At 36.2% G+C, this 12,791-nt stretch overlaps 1 protein-coding gene across 1 annotated transcript; it reads left to right on the plus strand.

Moving 5' to 3' along the window:
* Positions 1-10,317: 10,317 nt before the first annotated feature.
* Positions 10,318-12,152, plus strand: LOC133875713 (universal stress protein PHOS32-like). The gene is made up of 3 exons (XM_062313923.1): positions 10,318-10,772; positions 10,906-10,985; positions 11,724-12,152. The coding sequence occupies exons 1-3, from the start codon at positions 10,475-10,477 to the stop codon at positions 12,009-12,011; spliced, it is 666 nt and encodes a 221-aa protein (XP_062169907.1). The 5' UTR covers positions 10,318-10,474; the 3' UTR covers positions 12,012-12,152.
* Positions 12,153-12,791: the final 639 nt, after the last annotated feature.

Consider the following 12,791-nt stretch of genomic DNA (forward strand, 5'->3'; position numbering starts at 1 on the left):
CTACTGCTTTGTAACTAGCTTTGTCTTTTGAATAGTAAAAATCTTGGGTTTGGCTGCCCCAGAGTGATTTTTCTCTTAACTGAGTTTCTATTTTGTCAACAAAATATTTGTCCCCTTTAAATTCCACATTTAATATTTTGTTGCACACTTTTCACACACACACGGTTAATTAGAAGTCAGATTATATTTTTTCAATTTCATATGGAGTCTTGTTAGTCTCATGCCTCAAGTAGACTCGATTAATGATGTGGTAGACAGTATTGACAGCTTCTCCCCAAAAATGTTGAGCTAGATTGTTAGAGTGGATCATAACTCAAGCCATCTCCTGTATAACCCTATTCTTCTGCTCCACTACATCATTCTGTTAAGGAGTGATAGGTGAGGAAAATTCTTGTTGAATGCCATGGAAATTGCAAAATTCCTCAAAGCTTGAGCTTTCAAACTCTCTCCCATGATCACTGAGGATTCTCATGATGGAGCAATTTTGTTCAATCTGAATCTTCTTAAACAACTGTTGAGCTTGATAAAATGCATCTGATTTTTCCCGAAAAAGAAGCACCCAAGTGTATCGGGAATAGTCATCCACAATGACTAAGATGTATTTCCTGCCCCCCAAGCTAGCAATTCTTGTAGGCCCCATGAGATCAATGTGAAAAAGTTCAAGATTTCTGGAAGTAAGAATACCTAAAGTCTTCTTGTGAGCTGCCCGAGTTTGCTTTCCCAGCTAACATGGTCCGCAGACTCCCTTTTCAACATTGGTAATCTTGGGCAAGTCTTTGATCACTTCTTTATTGGCAGTCTTGATCAGATCATTGTAATTCAAGTGCCCTAACCGTTGATGCCAAAGCTCACAATTATCAATTGTCACCTTGTTGCATTTGATTTGCGGCTCTGAGGTAAGACCAGACAATCCATATCAGTTATCTGTAGTTTTTGCTCCACCCATCAGCCACTTGTCATTGCAATTGAAGGTATTGCATTCTTTCTTCGAAAATTGCACCATAAGGCCATTGTCACAGAATTGACTGACGCTAAGTAAGTTGGCCTTGAGTCCTTCAACATATAGAGCTTCTTGAGAACTTGAAAATCCTGAAATTTCTACGAGACATTTTCTGATGACCTTGGATTGACTACCATCACCATAAGTGATCTTCCAGCTCTGCCCAACTTGATTTTCTTAAGAAGAGTCTTATCACCTATCATATGTTTAGAGCAGCCACTATCCAAATATCACAGACAAGTATCAAGTACACTTAAGGCAGTATGAGCAACTAAACATAGATTATCTTCCTTTTTAACCCAAACTTGCTTTTCTTTGGGATTTTCCTTATTACTCATCATGGCAGAAATCTTTAATTTTATCAAAAGTAAAAGTACCTGATTTTTCACTAATGATTTGAACTTGTTCACTTAAGGCTCTTACTTGATTCTCAAATCCTGGTTCATCTTTTATAGGCACATACTTTTTGACCCAAGGTTTTTGAAAACGTATCTGAAAACAGTTTGGTCAAATATGACCAATAATACCACAATGATGACAAGTAGGGACGAATCTAGATTTAGAATTTTTAGATTCAAATTTTTTTTTTATGATACTGAACATCTAAATTTTTCCCTTTGTTAGTTTTTGTGTTGGCTGCATTCTGTTGGACAAAATCACTTCTATGTAATGTTGCTGCTTTCACAGGGATGCTACTTTATCCAGAGTCTACTCTTCAGCTATGTTCTTCGAGAAGATTCTGTGAAGTTTTCAAGGATTTATTTCGGTTCCCTGTCAGCCGTCCGGACGATGTGGTATTCCGTCTAGACCCTCATCAGTCAGCAACATCCATCCGGACCACGAGATCTTTCTGTCCGAACGCCCTTCAGTGTCTAGAAGCTTCGAACAGTTCGAGATTCCATCCGTCCGGACGTAATGGCAAATCATCCGGACGCTCTTCAGAGTTTGAGAAAATCCCAATGTTCCAGCGCATCCGTCCGGACGACGTGGTTATACCGTCCGGACGCCATTCAGTGTTTGACAAGAAGGGTTTCTGCCTCAAGACACAGTTATGGGAAGACGGCTGCTACCGTCCGGACGATGTGTGATCCCGTCCGGACAATGTCCTCTATAAGGCAAGAACGTGTATACCAAGTTCAACCGTCCGGACGTCAGCCTTCATGGTCCGGACGATCAAGCTTCATATATGGAAATTGTGTGCACCAGTTCAACCATCCGGACGTTAGCCTTCAAGTTCCGGACGCTCCAAGCCTTATTATGGTAATTTCGTGCAGCCGAAGTGCAACCGTCCGGACGGTGTTGACGCTAGGGCAACACCGTCTGAACGCGGCCTTGTTATGGAAGCTTTCAGCGCTATCTTGGAGAGGCGGTTGCGGTTGACTGTCCGGACGCTCGGTCAAGCCATCCGGACACCCTCGGGTATTTTGGTCATAACTTTTTACTCAAATATCGGATTGGGACGAAATTGGCTTCATTGGAAAGCTTAGAAAAAATGATGTAATTTGAGCATCTGGATGGACCCTAGAAGCATCCGGAAGGCCCTTCAGAAAATTCCAGAATTACTTTCCGAACAAGAAAAACTTGACCCGTCCGACGGCCCTGGCTCCCGTCCGGATGCGCGTGCCACAGAATCCGTTTTTTACTCAAAATAGGGTTTCCTAAGCCTATAAATAAGAGGCTCTAGGCATGCTTTCAACATAGAATTCGGTGGTGAATTCTCTACAGCTTAGAGACGTGATATTTCCTCTAAAGCCTTGCCAAGTGTGTGATTTGATCAGCTGTGAAGTCTATCTTAGGGGTTGGCCCTAAGATAAAGGATTCCATTGAAGACCCCTTCAGGTAGGTGAACCTGGTTGGGAAGCGTTCTTGTTGGGTTACACGTCAGAGAGCAAAGTACGACCACTGCATCAGGGGTATGTGAGTGTTACTGCTTTGTATCTAGCTTTGTCTTCTGAATAGTGGATATCCTGGGTTTGGCTGCCTTGGAGTGGTTTTTATCTTAATTGAGTTTCTACTTCGTAAACAAAATATTTGTCTCCTTTAAATTCCGCATTTAATATTTTGTTGCACACTGTTCACACACATTATTAAATTTAGAAGTCCATTTATTTGTCACCCTTTGTCCCGACATTTTTATGAGTTTGATTATTGGACATGCTAGGCTTAACAAACATGATTCTAGAATCAGAAGCAGCATGTGAAGGAGAATTAACTATATTAATACTCACTTCAGATTCTTTCAAGGCATCTTCTAAAGACTTAATTTTTTCAAATAATTTCACTCTTTCAATTTCAAAATATTTAAGTCTTATCAGATGTTGATTGTTAGAATCTCTAATTTGAACATATTTCTCAATCAAAAAATAAATACTCTAGGAATCATCTTTTTCTTCTAATTTATAATTATTAGAGTCAACAAGAGAAATGATAAATACGGAGTTTAGGATAACACTCAGGAACTTAATCCAAAAACAAGTGAACCTGCTCTGATACTAATTGAAAAAAAGTGTTCGACCACAAATAAACATGCAACCAAAATATAAAAGCAGAAAAGCAATAGACACAAATATTTTGGTTACGAAATGGAAACTCTTTGTACCAAAGAGAAAACCACTTCAGGTAGCCAAACCCTGAAAATCTACTAACAGAAGAAATAGGTAGTTACAAGATAGTAGTACTCACAATACCCTTGCAGTAGTCGTACCTTGAACTCTTGCAAGTACCTATACTTGAGCACCTCTCAACCATACCCCTATCTAAAGAGTTCTTCAATAGATCCCTTTAACTTAGAGCTCCTCTCTAAGATAGGCTTCAAATGGTTGAACGAAATACAAACAAAATAAAATCTAAGAGAGTTAGCACATCTAACAATATCTGTCTAAACATCCTTTCTTAGCACACTGGAATTCTATTCAGAATTCTTACAATAACACAGCCTAGAAGCCCCTTTAAATAGGTTTCAGAAATCCTAATTCTACACAAATTTGAATTTCCATAGGCGACGTCCGAACCTCACTTTTGGCGTCCGAACCTACAACTGAAACTTCATGAAATTACTGAAGCGCGTCCGGACTAGCAACCCTAGAGTCTGGATGGTTGCATAAAGTAGTTCCTTCGTCCGCAGTCTTCACATGAGCATCCGGACTTCCTTGCAAATGGGTGCTCTTTGTGGTTCACGTTCGCTGAGCCGTCTGGACAGATAGCGAACAGGAGCTCTCTATGGTTCACGTTCGATAGGCCGATCAGACGGGGATCGAACTCTAAGTTTCTGAGCTAGGCGTCCAGACTCTGTTATCTGGGCCATCCGGACGGGCTAAAGGGAAACCCAACTTTCTGAGCTGTAAAGTCTCCAGAAATATTTCCTTCAGCATGAACTTTCCTTCTTAGGGATATTATGTGCAGATTCATGCCTTGATTAGTCCTTTCCATAATGGAATTAATATTCTGCAATATTCTTTTGGAAGTCCTCTGGAAATACGGTGTCCTTGTTATGGAAGTCCCTTTTATGGAAGCCTTTTTGTCAAACAGAATGTGGCCATTTAAAATAAACCAACAAGAAATAACATTAAAAAATTCAATGGCTAAAAGAAGTTGTGAGCCAAATTTGGAGTGAAAAATCTGACGAGCTAATTTGGAGACAAGATAGAGGGTTTAATAAACTGTACTTTTTGAGGATATTTTCCAAAATTTGATGAAAACTTTGAAATAGAGAGATTGTTGGAGACACTCTCAGCCCATCAAAATTTCCCTTCCAACTGGCACAACCCAAGCATTGTGTGTTCAACCGGTCAAACTTAGTAGAAGAAAAATAAAAAACGTACAAAAGAACAATTTCTTGTGTGTTTTGGAAAAAAATAAAAAAATTAAAAAAAAAGAAAAAAGAAAAAAAAAAGGTTGGTCAAGAGAAGGACAATGAGCACCACGTGGACTTCAAAGGGACAGCCACAAGGAAATTGTTAGGAGAAGGGAATGATATGATCATAATTATTTGATATTTTTCATATCGTGCTAGAGTCCAATAAAGAGTATATCTCCGTATATTTTATAGTCCAATAAAGAGTTAGATTCCTTGCTTATTAGATTTGTCCTTGTCCTATAAGTCAAGACCTAATTAATCTATTATGTAAACTATAATATATTGTTTCTCTATTTAAATGGGAAATATCAATAAGAAAAGTATGAATTGATTATTATTGTAGAATACAGTTTACGATGTTTTGGAGGTCAAGGCTCCTTCGAAGTAGCTGATTTATCTATAAAGAAATAATTCGAGATTTCACGGGCAAGCCTAAGAGTGTTGATAACGTTCTTTCAAATATTGTGGTTAGGATTAGGTCTAGGGTTAAGTTAGTTTTTGTTGAGGAAATTAGCATTCCCAAAGCTAATTGGCCTATGGTCGAACTGGGGGCCCAGTCGGTCCAACTGACCCGATTAGACCCGCTTGGTCACTATGGTCTTGGATACTTACTACAGACTCCTGTGACTGAGTCTTCTCGGGACATCCCTCCTCGGAGTACAAGCATCTCAGACTATAAATGTCTCGGAGCTTACAACATCTCAAGGTGCAAAACACCTAAGGGTGCAAAACATCTCGGGATCATCCTGCCTCGAATCTACATAAACTGTCACAACATATATATTGATTCGACTTGGGAAGAACTCCTTAAAATATATAGGAAGGTGTTTGAATATCTTCTGTTATCTTTTGTGAACCATGTCCAGGATTTACGGGCTAAGGTTTAAATCCAGGACTCTCAATCATCGCCAAAAGGTTTCTATCCCGAATATCTCGAGATAGACTCTTATCTCCAAAATTATAGGATAAGATATCTATTAGCATGGAATCAGCTGAAGAGTTAGTGTCCTACTCGAATTGGACTCTATGAAGATAAGTTTAAAGCATGTGCAATCTATGACTCAGACTCCTAATTCAACTACATTTTATCACTCCAGTAATTTCAAAACTGTGTGCCTATGAATTTTAATGCAACCATTTTTAAGTACTGAATATTAAAATGACTTGGGAGTAGTCATAACATGGTAAGCTAAGATAATAATGATATAAAGAAATTTTTTCTAAAATTTTATAAGGGACTTCGACATTTAAATTCTAATTAATTCATAAAAATAATGAATTCTCAACGCAGCTAGGTTATCATATTTTATTATTTACTAGGAATAAGATGGTAAATTGGGAATTAAGAATAAGAATTTTCTTAGGCCCAAAACTACAAAGAATTTTATTCTTTGATACTTACATGTACTAATCTTATGAATAAAATCATTCATAAGATTTTTTCCTATCATTTGGGTGTATGGATCTTGATTTGACGTACTTAGATGAATCACTTAAAACATATTGTTCCTTCACTTCGATGATGCGAGGAGTCGCACCTCAGGCAGAGAAGTCCCATCTCGAATAAAAGCATCTCGAACATTACATCACCTTATATAATCTACCAACTTATTGAATACTAATAGAAATAAAACACAACCAACAAAGTGATCCTAAACATGACAAAGACTAAAAGATCAAGATAAAATTGAATTAAAAGAATCTCATTCCCAACACACTTCAATTCGTACAGCATGTAGGACTATCCTTATAGAAAAGGCTATTTCTATATTTGGCTAAAAACTTCATGAAGGCCATTGAGGAATAGTCTATGAGTTTTATAAGACATTAGGTAATACCCTGATGAAAAGGTTTTGAGGCAAGACATATGACTATTCTAGTTAGGGTTTATGTCCTAAAGTTTAATTACTTGTTATGATATTTTAGTTTGAATTAAATAAAGTTGTTTATTTATTATTTTATTTAATGAGAATTGGGCATATGAACTCTTTACATATATGCTTTCAAATGATTATTATTGATCATATACACGTAAGGTCTATAAGTTACATTGAATATGACTTATGTGTGAGTAATGAGATTATAATACAAAAGATCTAAGTCATAAACCATGTACCTTATAAACTATTGTTCGTAGTCAATAAAGGAACTGAGCATTCCATATGATAGGAATATAACACATTAATCGTGATGATCTATCTTGATAATGTGAAGTAGAAATTTTACATTTATGTGTTGGTGCAGATACAATGTATTGAACAAGTGAACAGGGCATTTGAGTTATCATTCTTTTATACATACTATCAAAAGAAAGACGTGAAACTCACGACTACTCATAGCATTGACTTTCAATCCTGAAAGTGCCATGAACTCAAATGTGAAGTAGATGTTACTTTGATATACTTAGGTGTAAGACATTTTTGCAGTCAAATATTTGGTGTGTTGGGTGATCACATGTAGCATTGTGTGAACACCACTTGTAGCACCCCATAAAATAAATACACTTAGAATAATAAAAAAAATATATATATCAAAATAATTAAATAAATTATCATTAAGTTCTTCTATGCATTATTAGCATATGATAAAGATATGAGATGGATCAGGATACGTTTTAAAGTCATAATAAATCGAACTGAATATGTAACCAGAAACTTCGGTCATATGAAATAATATGCAAACGAACTCCAAATGCTTCAAGTAATATATCAAAAACGTTCGTCTCGTAGTTATCTATTTACTCATAAACCTTTAGGTCAATTGGAGTTCGTTTAGGGGTCGAAATTGGACCATAAATGCAGCAGCTGCTGGCAACCAATGGTTGGCTGCCACATGGCACCATGTGGAGTAGTCAACCTTGCAACATTGGCACTGTGATGTGGAAATGGTGACTCACCAACTGGGTGATGTCATGATGACGTCAATGACATGGGGCGATTGGATGACATCATTCTGCGACGTGGAACTCCCCTAACCACACAGTGAAGGAACACGTGTCCCTCATCATAGTACTTAAAGCATCTCGCCTATAAGCTAAGGAAAAATAGAAAATTGTCAATGTCAGGCATGAGATACTTGGGTCCCATTAAAAATGAGAATAGTACTTGCCTAATCATAGTAGCTAAAGCATCTCGCCTTGACCATACATCTTGCTCCATGTGGATGGTGTTTTAGTTACAAATTAGGTTGTCATTGCATATTAAAATATTCTATGTTTTATTTTGGGTTTTTTATTATATTTGTTGATTGTAAAATGTATATGCCTTGATAACGTTCATGTTTAAATATTGTCATATTAAAATGTCTTCTTTTATCCCTGATATGGTCATTTTGTGTACAAAAATATCAATAATAAAATTATCACTCGCAATAGTACGAATCCTTATAGGATAGGGCTATATTGAGGGTGTTGAACCTTAAGGACTGCGTAGGTGTTGCTATTAAGCTTTTCGAGATTAAATATAACTTAATTTAAAAGATGTTTGATTTGATTTTTGTTTTCTAAAAATAAATACATAAAAGTAAAAGACATAAATGTAAAGAGAGTAGCGATGAAAGAAAGAATAGTACTTAAACCTTGGTTTTTTTATCTAATGGGGTGTGCAGTGAATTTTTCTATTTTCAAGTAACAATAGTTTAATTGTTTTTTAATTTGAAATTTTCTATATGCATGATGGTTGTATAACTGTGAGAATTGATCTTCATGTTTATATTTAATCATTATGAATTTCTTTTCTTGTCGTAGAAAGTTTTTTATATTGATTGAACTCAATCCTTCATATTTTAAGTGATTATGTGAATGATTGTTATACAACGGTTTTAATTGATATATGATCAAGAGGGTTAGATAGGCCATGCATAGGGAAGACGGATTGTACTACACCCTAGTTTAGTGTAATTTAGGTAGACAGTTCGTACCAACCAAAGATGAGTTATACTATTTCATTGATTGTGTGTATCCTATTAAAGACGTAGGTAATTCATACCTAGGGAAGACGGGTCGTATCGCATCTTAGTGGTTAGGTGGACGATCTGTACCAACCAAAGATAGATTATACTTATTTTTTAAAGGTAATGTTTTGACTACTCGAGTGAGACGAGCCCTATATCATGCATAGTATGAATTTCGCTTGTTAATTTGTGATTGACCATTGTTATGCAGTGAGTGGTGAAGTCAACCCCCTATTCTTTCTCTCATCACTACTCTCTTTACATTTATGTCTTTTACTTTTATGTGTTTATTTTTAGAAATCAAAAATTAAATCAAACATCTTTTAAATTAAGTTATATTTAATCTCGTAAAGCTTGATAACAACACCTATGCAGTCCTTGAGGTTTGACATCCTCAATATAGTCATATCCTACAAGAATTCGTACTATTGCGAGTGATAATTTTATTATTGATATTTTTGTACACAAAACGACCATATCAATAAGCCATCAGCGTCGACATCTTGTTTTGGGCAATAACATGGACTCTAAATACTATCAGTGGCGACAAATGTCACCGCTGATATGTAATTATTAGCATCAACCTGAATGTAGACGCTGACGAGCATTAGGGTTGGAGCATTTGCGTTGACATAATTAGCGAAAAGTCAATGGTAATAGTCAATTTTGTTGTAGTGTACGTCACTTTCCAGTTTCCAAGTGAGTAACACCATGATGGCCTAGCCTTAAGCATGATTTATCATTTAAATTAGGAATATGTATCCAATGTTGTGGATCTTATCACATGTTTTATCCTTGGAGAGCACTTATTGGCATGGGATCGGAGCGGATTCTCTGCCATGCGAGTAGGATAAGACCAGGCGAAGGAACCGGTTTCGGGCCTTATATTAGTACATACGCTGTTTGGTCCTGTCGGCCCAATTCCCAATTTAAATGTTAATGATCGAGAAAACCAATATTTCTATGATTAAGAAGCCAAACAAGAAATGGTTCTTCTTTTCTTCCGTTTTTCTAGTTTTCAATTTCAGTCAATGGTTGTCTGGGGCGTGTACCCATCAAAGGCCAGAGAAGATTCCTAAACGATGGCATGGATTGTATGAAAGTCAACAAGAGAGATTAAATATTGATGAAAGCAGCTGTGAAGTGCAAGCAAGTCACCATGGAATCAATATTTCTTATTCATGGAAGGAGACAGCTGGACTTTAATTCCTAATCCAAACAAAATCTTCTTGTTTGCAGCGTGTCACGTCTGCCTTGCATTTGTAATATAATATGTACATGTACGTATATATTAACATAAAGCTCTTTAAATGCCCCAACAAGAAGCTGACCTTGTCTCCTTCTAAATTATTTGCATATCTATCCAATTAAATCTCTATTTTTTTTTAAATAATACATGAATGGGGTTTTTGTTTAATTTGTTCATTCTGTCTCCTACATTTTTCTAAAGGGTGGTGGGTGAGTTAGTCTATAGCAAACGTGCAGAACTATTAAAGATTGCCTATGGATGTACAACTTCATGGTTAGCACGTTAATAGAAGAGCCCCACAAGATTGAAGACAAGACAAACCGACAAAGAAAAATGGAAAAAAATGCCCACAAGGATGACAATATATATATAAACAGGTAGCTTCTTTCCCACCAAGACCCTGGCTTTCTCAGAAAACATGGGCAGGAAACGAGTTAGAGTGCCGAGGTTGTGTTTCCGGACATGTTTCCGATCCAAGCCAGCCTCTAATAACTCCAGTAAAGCTATTCAGAAAACGGAGCTTTTGAGCAATGGCAGGGACGATGACTTCAGCGCTGAGTCTGAAAGGGTGAAAGCTGGTGGTTCGGAGAATATTGGAAACAAAATAATGGTGGTTGTGGATTCAAGCCTTGAAGCTAAGGGAGCTCTTGAATGGGCACTCACTCACGCAGTTCAGAGCCAGGATAATATTATCCTCCTTCATGTAGCCAAACAAGGTGAGATACATATATATATATATATATATATATATATATGATGCAATTCATTTCGTTTCGTTCATAGTTAATTTTGTAGGTACATATGAATTGAAACAAATACGCCTAAGGTAATTTTAGGCTACTGGTGCAGGGCCTAACGGGAAGGTTGACCAAGGAGCTCAGGAATTTCTCCACTCCATGAAAAATATATGCCAATTGAGAAGGCCTGGGGTAAGTTATTACGCAATTTGGATATTTCTTCTTCCAATTATACTGTTGTTATTATACATCAAGATCATAAAACACACACTTCTGTTCACTTTGTTGATTTTTTTAAGATTTTATCCCTAAAAACTTCACCTACTCCCTGAACTATCAACCATTTTTCAATTATAATTTCAAATTATCATTTTTTTTTTTTAATGTTAGTATCCCAAATTTCAGGCCATTTTAATTTCACCCATAGCGTTAGGGTTTAGAATTAAATAAAAACGTAAGATTGTGAAATATCTTTTATACCCTTGAAAAATTTTATTAAAATACAAATTTACCCTAAATAAAAACTAGACCCACTGTGTGTTTAATTTTTTTCAAATGTGACCTACGACATGGGTTTGGTTCACCAAATCGATCCACAGCCAGTCCAGATCGATCCACTACTCGTCGTGGATCACCAACGAATCTTAAGTTTATTCTAAAAATAAAAAATAAAAATGGAGTTCCTTCATTAGAATTTAAAAATAAATTTTAACATATGAGTAAAATTAAAAGTACTAAAACTTGAGATACTGAAAATTAAAGATTCGAAGGTATAAGTGCAAAACCATTTAATATTTCAAAAGGCTAATTAAGTGAATTTTCCATTTTATCCCAAACATACAACAATAGTTTCTCCTTATAACTCTTTAACACTAATATATATAAAATAAGAAACATAAGTACTGTGAACTGAATGTTGTCTTGGAATAGGTGCAAGTGGATGTAGCTTTGGTTGAAGGACGGGAAAAGGGTCCAATAATAGCGGAGGAAGCAAAGCGACAAAGAGTGTCACTACTGGTTGTGGGACAAAGAAAGCAATCGTCCTTGTTATGGTGCCTACTTAAGAGATGCGCCGGACAGCAAACTCGCGGCGGAGTTTCTGATTTCTGTATCCAAAATGCTTCGTGTATGACCATTGCAGTGAGGAGGAAGAGCAGGAAGCTTGGAGGCTATTTGATTACAACTAAGCGTCATAAAAATTTTTGGCTTTTGGCTTAATATATAATATGGTCCTTGATATTTGCTGCCGATGGTCGGACACATTTATATATTTCTTTTGTTTCTACTCTAAAGGGAAGTGTTAAGAGTGCCTTTTTCACTCTTGATTCGAATGGAATATCAATTGAAAATGCTAAACAATGTGCTCTAAAATTAGCGCTCCTTAAAAGAGAGCAAGTTAAAGTTGATGATGCATGTAGCCCGTGCTTTTAAGTTCTGACCGGAAAATAAATAAAATGGGAAAGAAGAAAATGATGGGATTTGTGCAAGAAGAGGAGATTAATTTAATCAGGTACATCAAAATAAAATTCCAGAATGATGCTATATATTGTCTTACAAATTAGAGTAATACTACTCTTCACACTTATTTATCACATCAATTTCATATTGACCGACGTCGTAACTTGTTTTAAGTGGCTTCCATGTCAGGTGTTTTAAGTATGAAAATATTCCTAAATTTTAATTGTTTGAAATATTTATTTGTCTCTACTTGATGATTATATGCATTGAAATTGGGCATCATAGTGAAGAAAGATAGACGAGGGCATGACTTCTTTCCTCTCCAAATTAATGCCAAGGTTGGCTTTTTTGACGTTAATTGCGGAATATATATGATGATAGCATGTTGAGGTTCTCTACAAAATCATTTCAGAGAAGAAACCAAACAACAAAAGAAGAAAATATGGAGTATTTGGAGGACAAAAAAGATAATTAAGAACATGATCATCACCCTGCCATATGTCTTGACAGAGCAAATTAATTAATGTTTCACTTCCTGAT

The sequence above is a fragment of the Alnus glutinosa genome, chromosome 8 (assembly GCF_958979055.1).
Source record: "Alnus glutinosa chromosome 8, dhAlnGlut1.1, whole genome shotgun sequence".
In the NCBI taxonomy this organism is placed as follows: domain Eukaryota; kingdom Viridiplantae; phylum Streptophyta; class Magnoliopsida; order Fagales; family Betulaceae; genus Alnus; species Alnus glutinosa.